We start from the raw sequence: 27,909 nt of genomic DNA on the forward strand, positions 1-27,909 counted from the left end.
AACCCTCTCTATTCATAAAAAAATCTCAACAACACTTTGTGGGAAAATGCCGTTAAACATGTAGGATAAATGAAGACATTTCTTTATATAATTGTATCTGTACCATCTGTACAGTGAAAGATGCTGCATCTCCAGAAGTGGGTCCTACCTCCAGGGAAACATCAGCATCTTCAGTAAATTTTGGAGGAAGACCAAATTAGCAGAAAACAAAGACAAGAAATATAAAGTATTTAATCCTGATAAGTGAGGAGACAAAATGCTGTACTGTTGGGAGACGTCTCAGCCAGGTACAAAAGCAGTACAGTAAGGGGGTGTAAAACACACATATGGAAAGGCAGAAAAATGCTCTTTGTGACAGGGGAAGGATAAGAAGGAAAGGGGTTAGGCTGCAGGAAGAGAGGCTCAGTACAGGCACCAGGAAAACCCTTTCAGAACAAGGACTAGCCAGGCTACCCATGGGGAGTTTTGCTGTTTGATGCATATTTTTAAAGCAGGGTTAGAGGCAGCTAAGGGGGTTAGGTACAATGTGTGCTCTTTGGGGATCTTGGCTATAGAACTTTCAAGAATGAAGTGAGTATTTAATGGGGTACAAACAGGAGAGCAATTCTAAACTAGAAAACTTAATAAGCATAAACCAATAACATTAAATTGTAACTTTAATTTTTCTGCTAGCTGAATGCATTAAAATATTTGTGAATTGTAGTTAAAAAAAAAAGAGAACTCTTAATTGGAAATTCTTTGCCTTTTTTCAGTAACAGTTGAGTAATGTAGCCAAAGTTACCAAATTCTTTAAACTTGGCAATAAGACTTAGGCTGTTTAAATCACAAAGTGCTGTTGTGGTGTACCCTCACCTGCATAAATAGATGAAATGTCTGAAGAAATGCTCTAGGAAATAACTGGCTTTGCCACAGAGAAATAATTTCCTTCCTATCTCCAACTCCAGCTTATTTGTCAAGAATTAAGCAATATTCTAACCAAAGACCTTTGCAATAAACAGCTGGCAGTTAATTAACACTAAAAATTACAACTGCCATAAAATGAAAAACAGATTACGATTTATAAAAATGCTATTAACACACAGAACTGGCCAGAGAAAACTCCTGCTAAACATCTCTTAACTTAAAACCAAACCTGATAATTAATTTTCACATTTACATATAACATGGTGATGCAGATAATTGTTCCTTTAGGAAATGACCTTTCAAATTAAATTTACAACTTTCTTTCATGCAAGAAGCTGTACTGGAATTCCTGGAATTATTTGCATCTCAAGTTATGTTTATATCTAACTACTTAAAGAATGGTGACCACTGGAAGTTTACTCAAAGGAATGGCATTCATTACTGCTAAAAAGAATCCCAAATATCTGCTGTCTCCATGTATAAAGCAGTTTCTCCTGGAATTGGGCAATGTCTTATTCTAAACAAGAAGAATTTTCTTTTGACCCAAAACCACATCCCTGATATAATTTAATTTTGGAAGTTAAGTAAGTCTTTAAAAACCTATATTCACTGATTTATTTTACATTGAAATGCAAGCTTTAGCATGAGTAAAATCCAACTTTCAAATAGCCACAAACTAAATTACACAGAAAAAGGAATTGAGAATATCACTGACAAGACCAGCACCCCAAGACACATTTGCTTTGGACACCATTAATCTTCAAGAGAATGTAAGTGGTTGTCAAATTTCTGGAAGAAACAGATAAGACACGGAGGTTTTAAAGGGAAGTCTACCAACTTTGTGTGTGCTGTGCATGCTCTGTGTGCTGAAGCATTTTGATACCTGCTGTGGGAACACAGCTAGGGTGAGAATGTGTCAGGATATGCCCAGTAACTCATCCCTTTAATTTCAGCCTCTCACCTGAATGTAACAATAATGACCAAATTAGTGCTTACAACTCACATTCACTTTTCCTTCTCATCAATTAACTGAGTGTTTAATACTTACTATACATGAAAGGCTGTTGTGCAACCTATATTACAGCAGCACTAAAAGTTATGGAGCTCATTATTTTGTATGTAATTATTGCATGCATTATGGCCTGACTTACCATCACGGGTCACCTCTATCACATACAGTCCTTCTTCTGAACCAATTGCAATTCTGTCTCGATCTAAGGGGGAAAAAAAGGTAATTAATTCAGCTAAGCTTGGTCTTACCTTTAAAACAGGCTGTTTGTTTTGAACAGCTGAAAAAATTTCTGCACAAACAGATTTTCACCAGCAAATCGATTTTGCTTGAGTTCACACAGTCTGTCAAAAAGCATGCTAAGTACCATGTTGCTAAAACAACCTGCTGAACAACTCAACAGTGTTATTTACTCCAAGTGGATGGAGAAACCTGAATATCAATGCAAGATTAGCATTTTTTGCCCATTATTAAATTCCTATCAAGGAATTCAGCTGAGGAATTTATTTCAAGATGTCAGTGCTCTCATTATAAAAGCCCATCTAAAAGTTCCAACCACCTTCATACACTGATAAAAGTTAAATCAAACATACCTACAATAGCAGCAGCTAAACTTGCTTTAATAAGAGGCAGTGTACTGTCATAGGCTTCTTGTGGAATATGCACAATCTGGTTCCTCAGCCTGTTTTTGTGCAGGATAGACTGCAACCCTTCTAGGATTCCAACCCACTTTCTCTTTTCATTCTCATTTTCCGTCAGGATCAGTAGAGAACAAGACTTTGAAGGCAAACCTAAGAGAGAAGCTGTCACCTTTAAACAGACAGAGACAGTGAAATTAGTTAGAGTATTAAAAGCCCTTTTTATCACACAGAACTGTGAAAATAAACTACACTTTCTCATTACAATGGAATGATATACCCAAGGAACATACACAACACAGGTAATACAGCTACAGTTCTTCAAGAAAACTGTCAAAACACAACCACTGCAAGAAGCCACAGTGGCTTTGTTTAAAAGTATTCAGCCTTGCTTAAACATTCTGAATCCTAGCATATGGACAGGGAATGCTACAATAATCAATACATGGCAGTAAAAGGCTCCTTCCTGCTCTGAACCATTGTTTGTCCTGATCCCACCCACCCATAATTTACTGAGAGTGACACATATGCTTTGGGAACCAGATGCATTGAAACCCAAAGGCATTGCTATCATCAGTTCTGAATTTGTTATCTAATTTTCCAAATATTTGTCCAGGGGAAGAGCACATCATGTCTGCATTCAAAGCTCCGGAGGAAAGCAATATTTGAGACTGAAGAACTGCATTCTCCCACGTCCCTGTGCTAAAAGAAAATCACTATGGCTTCACTTAATTTTCAGTTAAATCATAAATCATCCCATAGATCTCAAAGCAGAATGTGTTCTACATAGCAAAACTATCCAGGAACTTCTGTTGCCTGGAGAATGCACACAGTAATTCTTAATATTTCGGAGTTTTGTACTGCATGAAGAGACTGAAGGGTTTATGGCATCATAGGAACCATACTTTCAGCCACAGACAAACAGGCCAACAGCCAGGATCAGCCCTCAGCACAGACTCTGAGTAACAACAGTTGAACAGAGAAAGAGCAACAAAAGGTGTAAAAGTGCAAATCTGAAGAATGTAACATGGAATATCAGACCTTCAGCCTACATGGTGTTATAAGAAAATGATTGTAAGGATGGATGTTGTGGTAATGTAACACACACACTTCATGGAATGAATGAAACAATAACACTCATCTTGAAGATAAAATAAATCTGAAAGTAAACTTGGGACAACAGGATGTCAAAGACAGAAGTTCAGCAGTAAGATGAAGGTGGAGGTGAAGGGACGGAGGGAAAGAACTGAGTAGCTGCAACTGCTCATAGCTCTTACTACTCTGCATTAAGGTTTGTTCCTGTCTAAACTGTTACTAAGCGTTAATATTTTAAAGACAGGTGGAGGCATAATGGATAATGCTTAGAAAACAAAACAAAACCAGATTCCAGCAATGGTTTTCCATTTGAAGTACCACCATGTATTACGCCTCAATCTTTTGAAGCTGGCAATTTATATATAGTAAAATGCAAGAAAACAACCGAGCAGTTGGTACTAATATATATTGCATTATTCATCATATAAAAATCCATTATTTGCTATGAAACTCAAGGCTTCTTAACTTGGACTGCTAAACTGTGGGAGCACTCCACTACAGCCAACTCCTATACTATTATTAGAAATGTGCATCGACAGCAGAACTTAAGACCGTGGCGTCTGAATGTCAGCATGGCCTAACACCCAGCTTTAAAAACTGGTTACCAAGGAGAAATGTTTGAATTTGAGACAAATTCTTACTCTTGAATTCATGGGGAGTCAGAGGTGGGAACATGTGTTTGGCAGCATTCTATTTGTAGAACAGAATTTGCTGGGTATTGTTCTGTTGGTAGAATATCCAGAAGAAATAAAAATCTGTCTTTCATAGGCTACCAATATCAACATGTGTTATATGCAATGACACATAAAAAAGAGAAGGACCACATTTTTACACAGATGATACGAATTAAAAGTTCAAACTGTTCTGTACAAGCTACTCTATGTGACTGTGTCAGCAAGACGCAGATTTCTAGAACTAAATGAAATGGAGATGAGACTCCCAATCAGGTTTAGTGGTTTCCAGTTTTAGAAATTCCTGCTTTTAAGGGAGGACAACTGAACAGCAGCTTCTCTGGTCCCCTACCTAAATGGATATATTCACACATCAAGCTTCAAGTTAATTCATCACATCTCTTTAATAGGGGATAATCTGATCAAACCGTGAAAATATTTGGTCATGTATATCCACACAAGTATTTTGACAGAGGGATATTTGACAAAAAATATTTTTATTATTATACCCTTTCAGTTAAAAACTGCAGGCAGAAATTAGAGCAGCAAGTCAGGCAGGCTGAACTGTATGGATGCCTTGTTCTTAAATGAATGAACCATCATTCTGCACACCATATTTTCTCTCCTGAGAAGTCCTTTTCTACAGTATTCCATGTTTGCTAATTTAAGAAGAGAGCAGGCAGATGGGAACTAAAAAACCCAAAAACCAAAATACAACTGAGGGAACTTAAGGTAAAGGTAGTAGTAAACCAAAGCATGAAAATTCACTGCAGAAAATATTTTTACAAAAAAAGCAGAAAAGCAGAGACAGAGGCAGACAAGTAGCAAAGACAATTCCCAAGTAAAATCCTGAAGGACCAAATGATAGGGACTGCAACTGACTGACAGCTCTTTGCTTTCCATGTTTTCCTGACTTGATTCTAAATGGGTGAATATCAGATATGCTGAAAACAATGAGTTTCTCTATTCAAATGTAAGAGACTATAGATACTGGCTACTAATGTATTCTTTTCTAAATTGTAGAACTCCAGATTTAATATGATTCACACAAAACACAGAAATTAAGTTCCTGTTGTTAAAAAGTAAATACAGCATTCAGATGGAACACACACTAAAGAGGATATTAAAGCTCAGTTCATTATTTTCTCTTATTTTATTTTTTTCTCCTATACTTAAATATGAAATTAAGGAAACTAGATCAGTTTCAGAATATTCTGTTACAGCATTGGATCCTAAAGCAAGATAAAACAGAATCTGGTAATGCCAATGGAAAAAAAGAGAAAATATACTGAATTATAATCAGGAAAATTAAAAAAGTGCCAAACTTTATATACAAGGAAGCAGCTAAAGAAGGAGAACTTTGTTGTCACATTCATATTTTCTGAAAAATCCCTTCTCCCAGGTTTTTTTCCTGGGAAGCTGACAAGCCTCAGAGAAAACAAAAACAATAATTATCTCATTTGTTTCTCCTCTGTTTTGCTCATGTGTTTGGAGATTGTTTATCCAACAGGTGATTGTTTCATTGGTTTCTGGTGTGAGTGTTTTCACTCATTGGCCAATCAGTGCCAACCTATGTCGGGACTCTGGAGAGAGTCGCGAGTTTTCATTATTATCTTTTTAGCATTCTGTAAGTATCCTTTCTGTATTCTTTAGTATAGTTTAGTATAGTATTCTTTAATATAATATAGCATCTTAAAATAATAAATTAGTCTTCTGAGAACATGGAATCAGATTCATTATTGTTTCCTGCCACAGGGGTCCCTGCAAATACAACACTTTGTTCTTTACAGTTCAGTTGTAAGAGAAGCACCATATTGCTCTTCTACATATGTCAGCAGACCTTGTAAATTCTTACACTTCTATGTAACTTAATCAATGTTAGATAAGGACAGTATATGCCACTATCAAAACAAACCAGTGGTATTTAACAGGTATTTTCTGTAGGAGTCAGTGCACAGCCATACCCTGAATATACATGGGATGTCTTTCCGGGTTGCGTGTATTACATCTGACGCTAGGACAGAGCTCACACAAAAATCTTCATCTCTAGGGAGAAAAGAGAACAAGAGCATCACACACAAGCAAACACTAGGACTGGTGAGCAAAATCTAACTGGTATCACCACTGTTTCAATAGGCTGCAATCTCCTAACACCGCACAGAGGTCACAACTGCTTTGTTATGCTCTAACCATCCTTGACCCAAACAGCTCCCAAGCCTCAGTTATGTCTCTACAGCATCTGGTACGTGTACCTCAGTCCACCTGAAGCTAAGCAGGGTGGGGTGGCTTTGTGTAGTTTTGGTGTCCCAACCACACCTATTCTACAATTAGAAGCAAGAATATTGCTCTTCCAGCCCAGCAGACACATTAGAAATGAATAATTCATACCTCAATGTGTAGCAAGAGAGGGGCCTTTGGAAAAAAAGAAAAATCACATAAAAAGCTCTTGGCAACATAATTATAGTTTGTGGGTTTCAAATAAGGGTTTTCAAAACAGCTAGATTTTATTCTCTATTATAGTAAAATAAACAGACATCAGAACAACTTTTGCATTTTAGAGTGCTCCACCCTAGAGGGCTTGTCTGCACTAGCCTTTTCAAACTGAATTTGACCAAGTTGATCACCATAATTGCCAATTTTAGTGCAAAGATGACACTAATGTCTGAAACTTGCCTGTGCTAGAATTCAGAGCTGTGGTGGTTAACAGCTATTAAAAACATCTGAGAACCCTCAGATGACAGCCTCAAAGGGGCAGCTACAACAAGCAGATAAAGCATGGCACAGTTGGTATATGGTATCTGGCTGAGTTGCTTCAAGCAATGTACTGATGGGAATGCTGCTATTTGCAATACTTCCACGTTCCTGCTCCCACTGCCAGCATGTCAGAGAGCTGACACTGACAGCTCCCAGTGAGTGAGAACAGCACAGCACTACTGCTGTAACCCCACTGTACTGCTGTCTGGAAAAAATATAAACCAAGGTGCTTGTGAATGCAAACTTGATATTCAACACAAGTACAAAGGTGCTGTAACATTAAAAGGTATTACGCTTTCTTGATATTTCCAAAAATTGAAATAAAAGAAGTTCCTTGGTTACTCTGATCAACATAAGTCTCAAATATTTGGTAGACAGTGTTCACTGGTTCAGATGGTTCCCCTTGAAGTAATAACTCTTGTTAAAAGGCAGGGTCAGAGCCATTTGCAGTGGAAATTAGTTGATGCTTTTCTGCAGACTACTTCAATTTTTCTAATATTCCTGAATAGTTATTGGCTATGGGATGATCTGTGACTCAATGTTGAGGTCAGAGTGCATGGGAAAAGCAATCTACCAATATACAATTGCTTTTTACAGGTGCAAATGGAATTCTAGGAAGGCTGTGAATACTGGTGATTGCAGTGTGAGGGACTGTAGTCACTTAAGTAATTTCTTGTTGAGCCAACTTGATCAGCCTAAACTAAGCTGCAGTTTAGGTACACAATACATGGATCTTCTTAGGCCACAGCTCTCAAAATCTTCTAATTTCTTGTGTACTAGAAATAAACACTCCTGTAAAGAAAACAGTAGAGAGGATTTCTACTCTGCCATAAAAATACAAACCTGAGATCCAAGACTTGACTTGCCACAACTCCAGGCTGGGTGGATTTTCCTTCAGGCACATCATATAAGAACAGTTTACAGTCACAGACAACTGCATAAGCTCTCTGCCACCCTTTCTTAACTCCTGTAGGCTTTGGGACCTGCAGGGAAATAACTGATTGCTTATTACATGTAAGCACATGAAGAAAACATAGAAAGCAGGACATTTAGAAAAGCTTATACTTAGACCAGTGGAATTAGAACACATTCTACTTGTCCTTCAGAACAGGATGAAAAACAACAAGTAATCAAGCAATCATTTTTCCTCTTTCAAGTTCAACCATTTTTTGTTACAGAGGCTTGTCCTGGGTTGACTATATGATGCTTTTATCCCCCATCGTCTCGTTTTGTTTATGCTGAATAATAAGTTTTGCACCTTTAAGCCTTGTTGCAGAGAGTGAAGGGGGGAGAGAAGAAGCGTGCAGTTTTTTTTCAGACACTGCACTCACTCCCCCGCATTCCTCCTCCTGGACTGTGTTGTCTGCGGATGGACAGACAGCGGGACAGAGCTCTCCTTTGCTTTTAGTTAGTTTCGGCCAGCCGAGCCAAAGAAGTTCCCTGGACTGTGTTTTTTTTTTTTCCTTTTCTTTGGATCTGTTCAAACCTGCTCTGGACTGAACACCCAGGGGAGCATCGGCAGCTGCACCTGTGGCCCGGTGGGTCTGGCCTGTGACATTTCCAGCACCGGAGGGACTGATCAGAGACTGAGTGAGCTGAGCTGCAACCCGGGAACGGGGGTTTTTCTCAGTTTGTCATCTCTTGGAGCGGCAAGGGGTTTTATTGTTTTATATTGTTTAGGTTCTATTGTTTAATAAACAGTTTTTACCCCTTTTCTCCAAGGTGGTATTTTCTCCCGGACCGGTTGCAGGGAGGGGCCGATTGAATTGGCTTTCCTAGAGGAGCCCCTTTGGGGATTCTTTCCCAAATTTGCTCTAAACCAGGACAAGGCTTTATACAAGACTTAATATATTTTTTAATATATTAAAAAATATATTAAGACTTGTATAAAGATATTAGGTTTGGATATTCCACCAACGCCAAAATGGTAGGACAGTTTAACTTTTGTATTATGTTTACATCAAAAATGACAGAAATTCTTTCTTAAACCATTCTTTTTTTTCCTCTTGTTGCTTATGAACATTGTAGCTACTAATCTACTGACCTTCAGCTCTTGTAGTAAAACCAAGTGTTTCTCCCACATCTAAAGCAATGAAGGTTAAATAAGTTACACAGATGGCACACAAAGCCTTAAGGCTTTAGCACTATTTAGGAGATGTGTTTAAACATACTTATAAGGTCCAAGCTGTAGAGCTGTAAGTGAAGCTAAGTACTCTTCTCTTGTCCAAGAAGAAAAGATTGTTACCTTGACATAACCTTTGTAGGCTGTTCCTATTCCTCTTTGCACATCTACTCCAAGAGGCCTTTTGGCTTGTTCAGGGGGTATAGGGCAGACCTGAGGTGCACTGTCCTTGCAGGAAACATGGCATGCAAATGAACACACTAAGTACAAAAGAGAAAATTCACAGTAAAATATGTGTATGAGTCAATCATAACAGGTGATTAACATAGTCTACACTCAGCAAATTTATTAATCACACTGAAACTGGCAGTCAAATATTGCAATAGCTCAATATGCTGAAAAAGTGAACACACCTAGATATTGTATGAGACTCTCCAAAGTGTTTTCATTTCCTCTTTTTAGCCTATTATATTCATAAAGTGCAGGAACTGAGTCAACATTTAAAGGAAAATGAGTTGGGCAGCCTTGCTGGTGTTAAGCACCAACTAACCCAGCCACAGAAGAGAAACAGTATTAATAAAGAAGGAATAAAAATTAGGGTAGTGCTAATAGGTGCTTAATTTGATCCATGTATGCAAGAACACTGCAAAGACAAAGTAAAACTAAACTGATCAAAACCCAGAAAGGGTTAAACTATTAAACACAAGATATAGACATAAATAAAGCATAAATAAAGTAGAAACCAGGGACAAGGACTGAAATACTGCATGATGAAAGAGCCACATATACCTATTGCCCAGAGTTCCAGTAAGTTCAAATAAAGAGCAAACTAGCATTGAATGCTTTCTTACTATTTACACCACTTTGTGCTGCACCAGCAAGGCACAGAGGTCTTTAGGTCTTGTCTACAGAGCACTTCACACAGAAGCAGTACACAGAAAAAACTCCTAATACATGCCATTTCACATGAGACAGACTACAAGAACTGTGGAATGAGTTCATGTGTTATATCATCTGGCCCACAGCTTAGGGGTGAGATCCTTCTGCTGAGATTTTGCTTTGTTTGTCCCAGCTACCCTGTTTCTACCAGTAGGCTTGGGAAGGCAGGAAGAGAGGGGCACGACACTCTGAGCTGTCCTGTGTTTCCTCCTAACCATATTCTCAGAAGTGGGAATCTGGCAGATATCCTAGGTACATCTTGTTCTGTAATTCTGAAGTTTCAAAGGATTAAAAAAAAAAAAACAAACCTGGAAACAGCCTGCTTCTGCTACAGCCACAGACAGGGCAACAAACCTCCTCATGATGCCTGAGGGAGGAGACAGCCAGAGGGGGCAGCCCAGATCAGGTTGCCTGGCTTGTTCTTCGAGCTACTGTCTGCTCCCAGGAGGGCAGGGGTTACCAAACAGTCATACCCACAAAGTACTGTAGGTGCTTCTCAAGATCAGGTAATAAATTCAGCTCTTTGAGGAGGCATCATGATTATTTGGGACTGTGGACATCAATGCACACCAGTTACAGAATAGGGAAAATCCAAAGCATAGAATCAGTTCCAGTCTTCTGTAAGTGTAGCTGTATTCTACCATAGTCTCCAGGATTAGAAAGAGGAGGAATTGGGAAATGCAAGTGATTGAGAGGGGAACGTTTGGCAAAGTTTTGTTCTATTGGAATCATCTCTATTTTTATATCAATGTGATTTTAGTTTTTTCTGTACCAATCAAGAACTGCGGTAGATTGGGCAAAATGGAAAACTAGCAATGCAGAGCTTAATCAAAATACATAAGACAAAAGAAGAGCGAAGCCCCTAGCTGCACTAAAGGAAAAAGACAGTTTCAAGCTTGCAAGAAGAGATGCAAAACAAAAGCTCAGAACTGTCAGCAACCCGAGACAAAAGGCAGCCCCAGGGCAAGTGCTGGCAGAGTGATAGGTTCTCCTGGGGAAGAACTGCCACCAGAAAATCTGCCAGGAAAAAAGCCCTGAAGGGCAGATGAGGCAATCTACATGTGACACTGAGGGTGTCAGTGGAGAGGCTGCCACTAGCAAGAACTAAGCCAGGCACAGAAATCAAGTTACTTATACTGTAGTATGTATACTACATGAATTTATGGCCTATTTAACTGAGCTCATGTGTCTAATCAATATACAGAAAGTATTTTCAAATGAAAATACCTCCATATACTTGAAAATGGAATTCAGTAGCGATACATGCATCAGAGAAAGCATTTTAAATAAAACTAATGGACAGCAAGACAAGCTACAAGCCAAATAGTACAGCAAACAGTCCTCCCAACATATTGGGTTTATGACCAGAATAGCATAAAATAGACATAATCAGATTCATGTCACCAGATCATTCCTGCAGTTTTCTCTAATACAACAAAAGAAACCAATCCTGTCTTCCCTACCCCCTCCCCTGCACTATAACAGCACTAATGGTAATAGAATTAATTAACAATATACGAGGAAACCACTTCATCATACATCATCATTCTTCTAAGGAGACTTCAGGAATATGCTATGATTGAACAGAAAGGAAAATCATCCAGTGGCAGCCACCCCTCTCTTTCATTCCCTCCCCAAAGAAATGGTTGTCTTAAAATACATTGGGATGTTTTTTTTGAGGGGCTTGCTGAAAATTTACAAGAAGTTTCACCAACTCACCGTCACAGGCATAACCTTGTCGAACTAATCCCACCATGAGAGAGGTGCAATGACTACACTGAGTGGGGCTGGTGAACGACTTGATATTGAGCTGGTGAGCTTTAGGCTGAAAGATACATTCAGGATAAAAAATAACTTCATTTTCTGGACTTGAGTAATGCAAGCACCTCCCTCCACCACCCGCCAGTATATCAGTGTGTAGATTATGAAGCCTGGGCTTCTTTTATATAAGTGCATCTTGTACCAGGTGCTGCAAGACAACAGTAACAGTTTTATTTCCGACTCCAAAAGACACTCAGATCCAAAACTACAACCACGTTTCCATGTTTTGTCATCCCCTCCAACAAAACAAAACCCACTGATGTGCATGTGGAAGCATTTGATTAAAAACACAGACCTAACAAAAACACAAACATGACAAACCCAAACAGGACAAGAAAACACAGAGGGCTAATTTATAAATGATATTTTTTCCTTTTTTCTTTAGAATAAGGTTAGCACAGTCCCCCTACCTTTGGTACAGCTAGAGAAATGGACTGAATGGTGGGGGAAGGAGCAGCAGGCATCCTCTGAAGCCGAATTGGTTCCTGAATCACAAGAAATTGTAATTGAGCAAAATAAGGCTGCAAGAATTTGTTTTAAGATTGGGGTGGCAAAGCTTATTGTTCTGATTTTTTTTTCCTTTTTTGAAAATTATCAAAAATTTAATCATTGTAAACATTGCCATTCTGATTTAATAGAAACAGATTGTGTTTTAAAGCACTCACAGGAAAGCCTGCACACTAACAAACAAGCAGCAATACAGAAAACATGAAAATGAGGTACATCAACATACACAAAGCCAGCGAAAAGGTTTCATTTGCAACTGTCCTCAAAGCAGGTGCAATTAACACTGAGACATTGCAAATATGCAGCATTCAATCCTGCTTCTTCATAATGAATGCTGCAGTATGTATTTATCATGAACAAGACAGAGAGACTTTCTGGTGAATTACTCTCCAGGGTAAAATAACGGGTCTCTTACTTCTTGTTGCTGCTCTGCAGTTACAACTGAAGTAGATGGTGAAACCTCTGACTTGGAACCCTGCATTTCCTGCTCACTAATAGAGCTGGTCTGCAAAAGGACAGCAAATATGTTACATTAGATACCACATATCTGATGAAGTGTCCTTGTGTCAACAAAATGGAAACAAGACCCGGTGCTGATTTCTATATGAAGTACACATACATTTAACATCCACTCTGAAAAAAGATCATTCCTCAAAACAAACCCTGACACCTGATGGAAAAGCTGGAAGTACTGAAATGCAAAATCTCATAGTAAACAGCATAAATGCTCTAACAGCTGCATTCTCCCAGCAAGGCTGTGTCTAATCTCTTGCTTGCAGGTATGGAATGATGTTTGAGTAGCTTGGCAATCATCCCTAAAATAGCTGATTTCTCATGGTAGCTTACTACACTAGGATTTTTCTAGCATACAGAAGCCAGCAAACCTGCCACAAGAAAAAATCTTAAAGTAGTAATACTCAATCTTTTAAAAAGTTGTTTAAGAATGATTGGCCTCTGTCATTAAAAGAATCATGTCTAATTAATCACAGTGTCTTAAATTTCACTAACATTTAAAGCTAGCATCCATTACAAGCTATCTATTAATTTCACACTTAAATTAGCAACTACTAATTGCCAGCACAAGGGGGAAGTATGCTACAATTGCAGAGCTAAAGCAGCTGGGTGTGGAAGTAGGATTCTGTATTACTGTACTCTCAGGACATCATGAAAACTGTGATTAACAAACATGAGATTAGACTTCACATCAATGATGTAATTAGCACTAAAGGCAACAAGTAATGAATCACTCACTTCCCAGCCAGTTTAGACAGGAAGACATCTCCAGTTAGCTCACTCAGTTTGTTCAGATACTTGTTATTTTTGTTTTGTTACAAATTGATTGGAAGGGCTGGGCCATTTAAGATCAAATTGCACAATTATGTAATATGAATAATTTCAAAATACTCTGTGATTCAGCTTTAGCTATATAGTCAAACTATAAAACAGTAAGCCTCAAAGAGGTTTAGTGAATTAAGTTACAGAGAAATTAAGGAAGCAAAATATCTAGTTTTAGAGGGCCATTCTTACTAAGACAGATCACAACAAAATAAGGACACAAAACTACTAGCAAAAACTTACTTCTTCCCAAAAGGCTAGCAGAGAAGATGTAGACGAAGAAGAAACAGAATCCTTTGTTGTAACAGATATGAGGGATAAAAATGATCGCTTATCACCCACAGGAAAACTTCAGACAGAATACTAGTTGACTAGCTAAATAAAATTTTATATGGCCAAATGAAACTCATTCAAACTAAATTAACCCCAAAGCAGATGATGCAAAATATCTTTGTAAGTACATGTGAAAAAAAAAGTTAACGTAAGTTATTAAGCACGGTATCAGCAATTTTAATGTAATTCATCAGAAAATGCCACCTGCATTTCCATAGAGAATATGTATTTATTTCAGGATCCATCAAATGGAGCCTTATTTAGTTATGGGCTTGATGTTTTACATGTTATTGTTTTACATCTATCTGGTACTTTTTAAAACAATGTTTTAAAATATCAAGGTCAGTAGGTAAAAGCTAGCATTGAGAAAGTAGCATGTATCATGCTTCTCTCTCTTCCCTCCTTGCCACACATAGAGCACATCTTCCTGCTTCAATAGAAAGGCAGCATAGACATTTTATGACTAGGAACAGCAAAGATACAAACTGTATGAAAATATCACAGCATGTCCATAGGCTTTTTTGTTTTTAGCAACAATGACAATAAGAAAAAAAGAAAAAGAAAAAAGAGAGTAGACATCTCAGATAGAAAACCTAACCAGACTGATGAGGTTTTAACCTGAGCCCCTTTAACTCCACTTCATCAACAGATTGTTTCAGTTCAAGCCCTTGGTTTTATCCTAAACTGTCTATGCTTTGCAAAACAAAATTTAAAAAAACCCAGAAAAATCTTCAAGGATCAAGAGTTCATGAAGTAAGGAAATGTGACTCAATGTTGCATTTAACAGCTGCTTCCTCAGGGAATGCACAAATCATTTAAAGTGAAACGCCTACTTGGAGCTGTGATTTGAATGATTTGTTTTCTAAGGATCACAGGGTGTGTCATGATAAAATTATTATACCAACATCTGTGGGTCCTCTGATTCTCTTCCCAGCTCCTTCTCCTCTAACCACTACATTAAGATCTGGAGCCAACAATTTTACAAATCTGTTTAAGCACTCCTTGAACTGTGTGAACACTTTTCCTTGTAATAATCAGCATCTTCCAACTGCAAAGCATTTAAGTCCTTATTTGTAACAGGGTGTGCCAGCATTTAAAAAAAAAACTCTGAATATATTTCATTTAGCAAATGTTTGAGATTAACCTAAACAAAGAAGCTAGAATGGGAAATAATTGAACTTCTGAGAATATTTCCCAGAGGTGCCAGCTTCTCTACAAAATGCCAAGCAAACTGAAAACTACTGGGCATCCAATTTTGTGCCACGCTGATTTGGCTAATATGCAAGATACCAATCTGCCATACAGTGCCTAAGAGATATTTTTACATATTAAAAATATAATTCTGTTATCTCATTTTGTAGTTATTTTATGTAATAACTCACTCTGAAAGTCAAATCACGTGCAAGAGGAGAGGTGTTGAAATAGTCAAAAATGGAATCTTGAAAGTCCGGAAGTTTGAGACCTAGAACCAAAAGCAGAACAGGCTTAGCTAAAAGGCAACATCACAGGTTTTGTTAGAACTCTGTTAGAACACAGTAAATTTAATTACCTGAATCTGTTCTGTATTTTTCTTCCATTTTTTTCTTCAAACCTTCCATCTCTTCCAACAGTTCTCTATTTTTTGCTTCTGATTCCTTTAATTTACTGAAGTAAAAAAAAAATGATCAAAATGTAATCTGAAATGTCTCAAAGGCAGGAATGACAGTACACAAGGTTGTTAATTTCTGGTCCTACATCTCAAGACTTTCAGAAAATGCCTTTTTGTTTGTTTGTTTCTTTGTGATTTTTGGAGGGTTATGTTGGGGGTTTTTGAGGGGCATTGGGGTTTTTTGAAGTTATTTTTGTTTTGAGGATTATTAATTTTACTTTTCCTCTGAACAGATACCTCATTACTTGACTAGATTTTTAAAACTGTACTTAAGACTTCAGCTATCACCGCAAGTACCTGCCAAACAAAATTATTCTAATAGTACTTTGACTTTTAATTCCCAAGAACATGTCTAACTCTCCAGTTAGTTAAAGAAATGGTAGTGAATTACTTTTGAATTTGCTCTTACACCTTTTTTTTCTCAGATGCCCAAGATTTTCACTTACTATAGCAGTGAAGTGTTTACTTGAAGGAATTTTTACAGTTCTCATTTGACTATGTAAAAAATGCATAGTCTGTAGAATGGGATGCTTCTGACAGAGTCCAATATCCCATGCACAAGGAGCCATTTTAAGGAAGTTGCTGCTATTCTAATCAGCAGTTTAGATCAGCACATTAATCCCCAAACAGAACCAAAACCCTCATTACCTTTCAAAAGATATGTTTGCATCTTTAACTTTCCGTAGCTCTTCTTGAACCAGTTGTTTGGCACGAATTTCTGCATCAAGGGCTGACTGTAATTCCAGCCTTGCTGACATGTCCAACTTCTGACTGCGACGCACTTTCCAAAGGGGATCCTGTTGCAATAAGTTACTGAGTATTACTATCAACTGGCTAAGGATATTTCTGTTCTTCCCAAAGACATAAATTAGCTTTCACACTTGTTCAGAGAATGCTCTTTTAATCAGCTATGGACAGCACACTTGCTACATGAAAATTAGTCAATAGTCAGTGTTCATGACACAAAATGAAGTAATGAGCTACTTTATTATTGGTTACACCATTAACACAATATGGTGAAAACCAAAATGCTGGATCATTGAGCATGGAAGTCAGACAGAACCCACTGGAAATGACTAGTTTTCACAGTCCAATCTAGAACTGAGTGTAAAACTTGCACAGTGATACAACAGGCTTTCAAAGATGAGATGTCAACATTTAATGTAAAACATACTAACATGAAACATACCAAGAGTAGCAAAACCATGAGAAGAAAAAAAGGAAGAAAGAATATTGCGTCTTGAGATGCCCAAGATACCTGAAACATTTGCCTAAGCAAGTCTTATGCTTGCTAAGTAGCATATGCTATATAAGCTACTATACATCTAAGATATGCTACATACATACAACATATGGTATACTACATCCATACACCATGCAATTCCTCCCTACTACCCCAAAAGCCAATATTCTGAGCTTTTCCAGACATTTTCCAGTGTGGACTATGTTTCTGAAATTCCCTAATGAATACCTCTCTAGTCATAAATGAACCTGTAAATAATAGTCATGAAAACTGAGAAGCACTTTTTATGTTGAGAAGTAACTGCCTTAGTTATAATATAAAGAACAGACAGTGTTCTTTATTCAGGGAGCAGCTAAGATAAAAATGCAAACTGCATTTCATCCAATCTTTCTTCCTGTTAAACCTCTCTATATTATAATATAGTCTCCTGATGATGCAAACAAATGTCAGCTCACAGACATAAAACTTTCTCTTATTCCTTCATATTCAAAGGTTTGGAAGGGGTGGGTAATTTTTCATGAGCATAAACCAGCAGCAGATGGATTCTGGATGGCAGACTGGTGATTGGCATTAGTGGGGATGTGGGCTCCCATGCCAAGCTGCAAATGGTTCTTTCTTTCCTTATGCAAGTGTTTTTCTCTTTGAAACCATACTCCTTTATGAGAGCTCTTCTATTAAATTTTGGGGGATTCATGTTACTACTGTATGGGAAAATTATGGCACAAAGGCCTCGTTGTTCTGCATGTAAATAAAGCCATATTCTCTGTGTGTCCCTAGTTTCTATTGGTATAAGCCAGATAGTATTTTTTTTACAGAAGAAAACTTACTTTGTTGTCTCATGGTAACAGCAATTATTCAATTGTGCATAACATGGTAAGGTGTATTTCTGTATTCCCCTTTGATGGTTTAAGTTATTGTTTCTTTTCTCCTCTGTAATGTTTAATATCTGTGATGGCAGATACTAGTATGAAACAACTGCCCCCTGTAATGACCAAATTCTGATCAGATTACCTAGTTGGATTTGCAAGCAGTACCTAAACACTATAAGGCAGAGCAGATGATTAATTATCTTTAGGTACAAAAATGTAGCTTCTCAGACATGCCCAGAACATCCTGAATGTTTCTTATTTCCTTACCAGTGTTCGTGACCCCAGACTGGAACTTCTCAGCGATTCCAGTTCCTCTGTCATTTTGGAAGCTAATGCTTGGAGATAGCCACGAGCATCCTTCTCATCACTTACCCTGTTGTGCAATTACAAAAACCCATAACTTAGCAGTTTCATGGCTCACAGCACCAAATACTGTACCACCAAATTATCAGAGCGTCTGTGCTGGGTTTAGGGACATAACAGGAATGAACAGAGCAGGGAAAACTCTCCCAGCAACAGAAAACTGAATACATCCCAGATTGCCTGCCTTAAATTTTTCTTTTATCTGATTTTCTTGATTGTGGCAGTTGCTAGGGAAACTGAAACCTCCCTTCTTCCATTAGCAAGAGTTCTGTAGAGATTTGCTGTTATATGAAAATTATCTGCATATTACTTGCTCAATTTTTGTAAGGGCTACCTTCCAGTCCTTTTTGTTTTGCAAGCTGAAATTCTTGCACACAGCTTGCTAGAACAGTGAATTATATAGGGGAGAAGACTGGAAGTACTAAGTGCTCTAGTACAGCTAGTGAGGTTCTATATGTTAACACTGACCTTTTAAATCTTCACCACTTTCTTGAATGGATTTATCAAAATATTCCAAATTGGATTATTTAACAATCATTTTAGAGACTGAAGAAAGTTGACACCCTGACTCTGCTTTGTACTTGTTTCAGTGGCATCTGGCAATTTTAACAAAATCAGCACTCAGAAGTACCTTGCTTTTGTTGGTCTCAGACAAAGACAAGGCCTAGCTATACATTAAAAAACTAAAAAAAAAAGCCAAGCAGTACTTGAGAAGTTGAAAGTGGCCATATCTGGATTTCTAACCAGCACATACCATTGAATGATTTCTGCAATCTGGGCTTCCCAGTGAGCAACAGACTCCTTCTTTGCTGCTAGATCTTGGAGCTCATCTTCCAGCTGTCTGTTCTGTGCTGTTAGCTTGTCCACGAAGGAGCAGAGCTGAAACAAGAGGTTAGTTTCACTTTTTATATATGTGTATGCCTACACACCTTTAGAATCTGAACAAACAAGACCACCCTGGGCTATCTAGACAGGCTTCCTTTTTGTGAAACTATCAGTTCACATAAAATAATTTAAAACAAAGGAAAATAAAAAAGCAAGTGTAGAGGTCAGAGAGGAATAAGGTTTAACTGTAAACCACCAGGAAGGCAGGCAGTGTGTGTCAGTGATTCCCTCTCTTTGCAGCCTTCATGAATAATCAACAAGAGTGGTGTCCTCTTAATTTTGGGAATCAATCCCCCAAAGAGCAGAGTAGCAAGATGCTAAAGTTACTATGTAGCCAAATCTCTAATATTTATATGGCAAAAATGAAGTTTCTAAAATTCAGATAGTGTCTGAATACTCACAGATCCTGTTCTGATCAGTGAGTAGACTACTTCAACACCAGAGACTAATGAAGTAAGAATTATATGTTTCCTCAAATAATTACCCTCTCATTTTCTGTTGTTAGCTTTTTGTTATCTTCCAAGAGCATAGATCTTTCACGCTCGTATTTCTCCTTCATTGTTCCTACTGCTTCCTCCATTTCACTGTGCCTAAAGAGAAGGGCAAGAAATAGAAACACACTGTCACATTGCTGAACCTGTAGACTGGGATTTTCAAAAAGGAATAAACAGAGTTAGGGTGAAATACCAGCCTGCACAGGCGCCCATGCAATGCAATACATATACACAACAAAAAGAAATCCATAGTGAGGGGAGCATACCCAAAAGCTTACCTCTCTCGCTTTGTTTTCTCTAATTTATCCTTTAATATCATGATCTCTTTCTGGAGTGCAAGCTGATGGCTCTCTGAATCATGTACTTCCTTTTTCACATTTTTTACTTCCAAAACATGTGATGCTTCTCGGCGGACCAACTCCTCTTCATAAAACAAGATTTTCTTTTCCAGCTCAGACTTAACTTTGGAAAGCTCCTGCTGATGTTCCAGTGTGGCACCAGCTGCCCGGCCTCCCTGCTTCAACTGCAAAACAAGAGGAGAAGCCATCAGGGAGAAGCTATGATCTTTTTATTTTGAGTATATTCTTAAAAGTCAGAATTGTCCAGTTGGTGGCATTTTGGAAAAATTTTTATTTGGCTACCGAGTGATTTAAAAGGTGCCTGTCCCCAGGCATTATAAATGACTGCTCTGCTTACATGACCCAAATAAGGGGTTGAAATGGCTTGCAGAGGTAACAAATTTGGATCACATTAGTTGACTAACTGCTTACAAATTATATAAACTGAGTATTTTCAAGACATTAGTACCCAGCAATTAAAGGCTTTCAAGCAAAAAAGGCAAATAAATCTGGATGGGTTAGGTCAGATTTCTAGTAGGGCTGCAGTTTTTAAGTCTCCCACTGGTATCAACAGTTGAGTAAGCCAAATTATTGCAGCTTCTAGGCCATGAGTAAATATTTGTCAAAAACCATGTAACCTTTAAAGCTTCCAGTTCATTTTCCAGTTGTTTGGAGAAAACCTCGCTGTGCTCACGGAGCTTGCGTTCTTTTGATGCTTCTGCTACGACTTCTTCAAGTTGGGCTTCCAGCTGTGAAGAGTCATTTTAGGTCATTTCAACACAAGATAACACTATCTGGATCATTCATTTCCTTTCCTCCATACGGCCCAGCAGCAAGTTTTACTTATTTCTATTTTAAGTTACACCACTATAACAACCATTTCAGAATGTCATGATAATTGTTTTGCCTTCAGTGATTCAGGCATCCATCTGTCACATGCAGAGAACTATTATTTTATGACTCTTTGTACTGATGTGAACTACATCAAGCTCATTCAGGGATAACTGCACAGCTTCTATTACAGAAAAGAGAAGGAAATGGCACTAGAAAGACACTGCAGCTGAGAAAGAGAAGTCTCCCACATTTACAGGTCAGCTCCACGGTTCAGTATCTAAGTAAGGCAGCTTAAAAATACCAACCTTTAAACCAAATTACTGCAAAACACTTTAAATATGAGCACTGAATATTTTTACTTTTCAATTATGGAACAAAATAAGCTGGATCATCCATTTATTGACTTCAGAAAGCTTATCAGAAAAACTATTTAGATTCAGTGGCAACTAAGGCAACTGCTGGAATTCAAGCAACAGCAGCACAGTTTCATACCCTGACAGGAAAAGTAAGATTTGTTTTTCTATGTTCAAATTAAAATAGCAAAGCTGTTTTTAAAAGGATTGTACTTAGAACTGTAGGACAAGATAATGAACTTCTAGACTGTGCTCTGAATAGAAGATTGATACAACTGTTATGAAAGGGAGTACAGAGGAATTTTTAAGAACAAAGACAGGAGATTTTTAAAGCTCTGCATGAAAGTATTTCACTGCATTAGCAACAACACTTGAATGCCTGCTGCACTCTGCTCTAGAGATGAGATGCCCCACCAATTCATCAATTCCTAGTTGACTATCATATCTTGTTCGTGGAGAAAAGCCTTAGAAACTTCATTATCCGCTACATTTTCATAGACTACCCTTCAATTTGCCAGAGGTTTTCTAGCTTATAGCTATTGAATTTCTCTTCTCTTTCACCCAGAGCATGCAGAAAACATTATGATTTTTCAGTAATTAAAACACTCCAGATTAACCACAGAAATTTTTTCTTATGTTCTCTTCTGGCTTTTCACTTCATCTTATGGAAAACTATAAACTGCCTAGAATACTAATTGGAAAGCAGCTTGCTTAAAGATATTACTCTTACAATGACTTAAATACAGAGGAAGGAAAACCATGTATTTAGTTTTGTATCACTATTCCTCATTTCAGCTGAAGAGAAACATTCAGTTAAAAAAACAGTGAAGTCAGAATACTCCAACCTCAGAACACTTGAAGACATTCACTGAGCTTTATAGGCTTCAAGCTGATATGAGTCAAGATTCTACAAGAATCCAAACACCAGAACTAATAAACTGGGCATACAGCAAGAATACTTTCCTCAAGATTCAAATCAGTCTGAGTGCAAATAAAACCCCCACAAAAACCCCCAAAACACACTCCCAGTTTTTCCATACAATCACACAGGAGGTACAGGGTAAGCAGCAGCTGAGACACATGTGTGCTAGCTATTTTATTACTATTTTATCAAGCTACCTCTTTTCTCATCTTCTCTGATTTTCGGACGTCCTGGCGCAGAGCATCGATCCTCTGCATGCTCACTTCCAGCTCCTCCTCTTTGTCGCGGAGTTGCCGGGACAGCTTCTGCTTTTGGGAGCGCAGGTCCCCCATCCTCTCACTGAGCTCAGAGAACTCCTGCACAGCCAGCTTCCTTTGTTGGTGGGCATCCCTCAGCTCTTTGGACTGCATCTTTAATCTCTCTGAGGCTTCTACAAGTTGCTGGTTTTAAAAAAACAAAAAGTAATTTGAACTCCATATATTCTTTCCAAGAAGAAACTGGACCTACATAAGCTTATTTTGACCACCTCATGTAACTACTACAGATTTCTAATTCTTAATTTACACAATTGCTTAGCTAGGCAGCTGCAGTGACATACAAAGACAGCCATTACTCTGCTTCTAGTGGGGCAGCTCCAAAGCTACCTTTGGTATCCCAGAAGTCTTTCTTATAAATGTGACTACACAAGGACACATCACTTCCAAATAACTTGATTTTACATTACCACCATGTACCTGCACATTTGTAACCTTGTTTAAAGGAATGCTTCAGAAGACAGGAGATTCAGGAGCAACATCAAATACATTGTACTAGCACTGAGGGGGCTGCAGCAAATGTGAGATTTTTCAGAAAACTGAGGAAGATTCCTTAACACAACTTGTGAAACCCTTAATACTTTAACTGAAAGTATAAAAACTATTTTCTATACGGAAAGTAGTTCACAAAAATTAACAGGATTAAAATACAAATGGAATGTTTGACATAAAATCATTTGAGAATTGGAAGAAAAAATAAGAGCAGAATGACACAACAAAATAAATGTATACTGTACAAGGGAATTCTAAAAATTTCTGCCATTAGTAGGAGCATTGCAGGAAGATTAAATTCCCAAAAAGCATGTGCTCAGACCAGAAGATCCACCTTCTCTGCTACTTATACACTCTGGCAAATAATCCCTACTGGTGATTAATAGATAGAAGAGAGATTGTCAAATTCTAGTGTGGAAACAGCACAGAAATTCTGGCCCATGGATTACTTTTGGATCCATATGAATGCTCAGGAACAATATGGCTGGTAGACTTTTGCAAAACTAGTTATTCCAATACAGGTAGCTTTTTAAACTACTATTGAAAGTGGTAGGTAGTATATGCAAATCCCTATTTACTTTACTACAAAATATGATGCTGACTCAAAACTGAAATACTGCTAAATTTCAGGAAGCAATAATAAGCAAAGATAATTTACACAGTAGCAAATAACCTTGATGATTACATAAAAGTCATCATTAACCTTGAGCAATAATTAACCTTTCGGTATAAAGAAAGAGTAAATGGGCTCTTTCAATGAGCTCTGCTAACTTCTGTGCAAAGATCCTTTTTGCCTAAATAGATAGATGTACCCCAAATGTCACCAGCAGACCCTGGTGTCATGTGAACCGACCTATGGTCAAAAACCCCTAATTCTGCCAGGGACACCAGCCAGGTGTCTGCTGGGGCTGTTTCCTCCCTCATCATTCCCCTGAAACTGGAAGAATAGAGGAGAATAATACTTGTGCTCCGATCCCTTAACAAGTCATTCAAAGGCTCTGAAGTCTCTCTTGATTGCCTCAGACTTCTACAGAAACAGTTAAGAATAATTAAACAGCTTAATTAAAACCATTCTTTAGGCGTTTGTTTAATCTACCAGAACACATTTGAAATAGTAAGCCCATCAACTTCCAAAAAATAGAAGTGTGATACTTTGGAAAACTACTGTACTGCTGAACAGGTTCCCTAACATCTCTGCATCATTTTAAAAAGCAGCACTTAAAACACTAGAATTGCAATCACAAAGTAACTGTTCTAGACCTACTTTACATAACCATTTAAAAAGTATCTATCTTTTGATCAGTACCTTATGAAGGTCCTCCTTTTCTTGCCTCAGTACTCTGCACTGCTTTTCTAGTCCTTTCAACTTGTGTATGGAGTCTTCATGTTCTTGTCGAAAAGCCACTGCATCCGCAAGCTGTGCCTCCAGTTTACTTATATCTGTAGATAAATACATATTAAAGGTGACTGGTCCCAAATTAACACCAATAATATAAGCCAATTACTCATGCAAATTGGCATAACTTTGCTTGGAAAATCAATTTCTTTCCTATTCTCACCATTTTAGACTGTTTAAAGTAACTTTGGGATATTGATACCTCAAAATAATTTTATTTTTCTCAGCCCCAAAGATTGTGATCTGTAATGGAAAAAGCCTTAGCAAAGGCTTTGTTTTGTTTTCGAGGAATGCAACTTCTATCCCTAGAAAATTGTAAAATAAACTTGAAATGTTCCAATTCCAGTTCTAGTAATGTGTTTCCTAAATAGTTTTCCTTATGCAACAAAAAGGGAACAGTCATTAGTGCATCCAGCAAGACAAGCAAGGACTATTTATTTTCTAGATAAGAACTAATGAATAGTTTGGAAAAGAAATACCATCCTGCACAAGGTAACCCGGAGACCTGACTGACCATACTCCTGGCAGCTTCTTCTCACTTTGCTTTCAAAGTGAGAATCAAATAAACAAATCTGCTTTGAAATTATTGGTTTTAAGTGCAAAACACCCAACATAGCCACCTTTATATACTCCTGCTCAGTCTTACCAATTCTAAGAAAATAAACTGCCATTCTCTATTCGGTTTTAATTACCACTTCTACTAAACAAATATGTAAGAAATTTCACAGGGAATAACTGTCTCACTCAAGTTCCACTGGTATCTATGGCAGAACAGGAAAATGGACCTAAGTATTCAGGATCTCAAGCACTGTTATAATGCTTGAAGTATTATTCCTTCCCTCACTTCAGAACAAACTTCCTCCCACCCTACATGAACCAATGCCACTTCTTTTTAAATAAGAACATACTGTTAGAATTTATATTTAACAGGACATCATTGGTAGAAGAACTAGATAAACCTGAACCCTTTGCAAAAGCAGAGCATTAATCTAACTATTGTGACTCAAACCTAATTTCAGAACACACAAAACTAGCTTTTTTTGGGAAGATAATCTGTGTAGGAGAACAGAGCTGATTTCTGCCGTGCATACACCTACAAAAAAGGTATATTGTCAAATGAAATCAGGAAAAGATATTCTAAAAAAATCAGCATCAGCAACTTAGCATCTGAACTCGCAGTATACAGGCCTCTATAAAACCCTCAGCCAAGTCATTAGGATTCAAAACTACCACTTTGTTTATCGCTGATTCCTACTTAAAAATTAGGTGCTAACAGGAGGTTTGCATGGATAAACTAATAGCATTGTCAAGCAACAGATTTTCAGTGATATGGGTGAGTCAGTCTTCCCTCAGGACAGATGCCAGTATTTGTTTTTCTGCAATGCTCAGTGCTTCCTAATTAATGCATCACCAAACACAGAAACACAAAGGGAGCAGAAGCTCAGAAATATTTAAATGTGAACTACTATTACACATCTCCCATCTACTCCTTTATGTTACTAAAGAGGAACCAGACTTCTACCTCCTGTCTCTTACACCTGCCTCCAAGTAAAACCTCTCCAACACAATACTCCTCCCCAAACGGAGGAGTAAGAGAACAGGATCTCCTGAGATTTTTAGGGAAACAAATATCACACAAAATATTTAACTAAATCCATCCACACAATCCATCACACTCTGGACTTCCCATGCTAGTATGTGTTATCAAGCCAAACAAGTGGAAGAACTAGTTAAGCACTCATCTGGAAAGAACTGAAATCCCTCTTATTATTGAATAAGGCTTTAAACACTCTTTGTTTTTTAAATCGCCGAGGAACATTAATTCTACTTATTGCAAAATAAATTGCATTACTATAATTACCATGCCAGAGGCTTACCTGTTAATTTGTTCTTCAACCGTTCAATTTCTTCATTTAATTTTTTAATCTCCTTATCACGGCTTGTATTTGCTGTAACACACACTGGACCTTGGAGGTTCTGCACTGTCTGTGCAGATTCTTCAAATACAAAAAGAAAGGAAAAGATTTTCAATAGAATATATTCCAATGAGCAGAACTAAGAATCCAAACACAAATAAACCACTAACCTTGTAGTTTTCTGTTCAAATCCTGCTTTTCTTGCTCTAATTTCCGTATTTTCTTTTCATAGCCTTCTATTTGTGAAGTGTTCTTTAAGTCTCGCTGTACATCCGTGTCTTTGGTTACAGTGTCAGACTGCAGCATGCTCTTTAAAGTGCCTCTATCAGATAAAGAGCTGAAAAGAAATACATAAGTTAGGACATTTTAATAAATACTCACAGCGGTCTATAGCTGGGACATGCTGGGATTCCACCAAATATGCACCTTAAATTTACAACTACAATTAGTGCAGTAATTGTTACTGTAGAGACAATTCTCAGGGTAAAGTTATTACTCCCTAGCTACTGTGCATGCTGCTGGAGAATTAAGATACCTGCATGGCAGGACTTCAATGATGCAGAAATACCTTGACTTCACAAACTGCCTAAATGACTGAAAATGTTAATTCTCCCATGCCAAAGGTTACCTGGCAGAAATGGAAGTGGGTACCTGCTTTCAAGTGTACATGCACTGAGATAGCTGAGGGACAACCCCAAAAGTTTACTTTAAAGCATGGCAAAGATTGATTTAACTTGATGTTTCACATGATCTCACTGTGAAAAGAATGACATACACGTTTTGGATTCATGGGTAACAAATCCCAGCAAAGAGAAATAATGGAATAACAAAGAGGTCAGAATACCCTAAGATCAGAGACAAGCATATGTTTGAGATCTCTGAAGTCAGATGGAGGCCATTCAAAGATATGCAAATTGAGCCACTTTGTCCATGCTCAGAACCCTCTGTGTTAACTTGGTCTACCAGCAGGACAGTGGAGCAATGAGATAATCCTGAACCATTCCTGGCAGATGTTCAGTGTGGACAAGACTTGCTCTCAGCCTCTCAATGAAGGAATTGCAATTGACACATCTAATCCCTTAACTTTCTTTCATTTCAAATACATAAAATATTAAATACAAAAGCACCTAATCTTGGCAAACAGGATCAAAATATGCTCAGACATTAGAAAAAAATAAACAAGGAATAAAAGTTGGGCCACATGTATACCTATGTACATCAACCTTTCTATATATTTATAAAAATGAGAATTCCCAGGAATCAGCTGCCTTTGGGAAACAAGTTTTCTTTATAAAACATATCCTTTGCTTACCTGTCAGTTGTGTATGTAAACCCAACGAATGGCAAATGCAATCCAGAAAAGCCTGTATGAGAACTTGGTGGCACCACTTCCTGCATGAAAACAATGTGCATGAAAACCCAAGAGAGAACCCATACAGAGTGAAAGGCATTTCATTGAGCCTCAACAGCTAAAAGAGAGACAGCTAATGGAAAGATTTTTCTTAATACACCAACTGACAATTGGCAGTTATGCTCCACTGCCCCTGGACAAGCTTTATTTCAGATTAGGTCGCCTAATAGAATGACTTGAATTTCGGAGCCTCTTGAACTGGCACTTGAAAGGGCAGCATTTCAACAAGTTCAAAGCACAATGCAGCCAGTAAAAGGAAACCCAAAATTTCAAGTTCCCAATTAAAAGTGACCTGGCACCAAAA

The 27,909-nt window shown here is 37.8% G+C and overlaps 1 protein-coding gene across 2 annotated transcripts in view; it reads right to left on the minus strand.

Annotated features, from left to right (window-relative positions):
* The window catches only part of CDC42BPB (CDC42 binding protein kinase beta), a 51,559-nt gene that overhangs the window by 10,004 nt on the left and 13,646 nt on the right, over positions 1-27,909 (minus strand). Inside the window, exons 7-27 of one of the 2 annotated variants that reach the window (XM_031066345.1) lie at positions 27,507-27,586; positions 26,365-26,531; positions 26,156-26,275; positions 24,189-24,322; positions 22,274-22,516; positions 20,606-20,716; positions 19,908-20,152; positions 19,620-19,725; positions 19,005-19,129; positions 18,155-18,260; positions 16,424-16,572; positions 15,677-15,771; positions 15,510-15,589; positions 12,875-12,964; positions 12,363-12,437; positions 11,851-11,956; positions 9,316-9,452; positions 7,914-8,053; positions 6,281-6,362; positions 2,506-2,722; positions 2,055-2,117 (exon numbers count right to left, since the gene is read on the minus strand). In XM_031066345.1, the coding sequence (XP_030922205.1) occupies positions 2,055-2,117; positions 2,506-2,722; positions 6,281-6,362; positions 7,914-8,053; positions 9,316-9,452; positions 11,851-11,956; positions 12,363-12,437; positions 12,875-12,964; positions 15,510-15,589; positions 15,677-15,771; positions 16,424-16,572; positions 18,155-18,260; positions 19,005-19,129; positions 19,620-19,725; positions 19,908-20,152; positions 20,606-20,716; positions 22,274-22,516; positions 24,189-24,322; positions 26,156-26,275; positions 26,365-26,531; positions 27,507-27,586 (2,671 nt within the window). The remainder of the gene's footprint in view (positions 1-2,054; positions 2,118-2,505; positions 2,723-6,280; positions 6,363-7,913; positions 8,054-9,315; positions 9,453-11,850; positions 11,957-12,362; positions 12,438-12,874; positions 12,965-15,509; positions 15,590-15,676; positions 15,772-16,423; positions 16,573-18,154; positions 18,261-19,004; positions 19,130-19,619; positions 19,726-19,907; positions 20,153-20,605; positions 20,717-22,273; positions 22,517-24,188; positions 24,323-26,155; positions 26,276-26,364; positions 26,532-27,506; positions 27,587-27,909) is intronic. The other variant, XM_031066346.1, reaches the window with a different exon arrangement.

This window comes from Geospiza fortis, unplaced genomic scaffold (assembly GCF_000277835.1).
Source record: "Geospiza fortis unplaced genomic scaffold, GeoFor_1.0 scaffold23, whole genome shotgun sequence".
NCBI lineage: Eukaryota > Metazoa > Chordata > Aves > Passeriformes > Thraupidae > Geospiza > Geospiza fortis.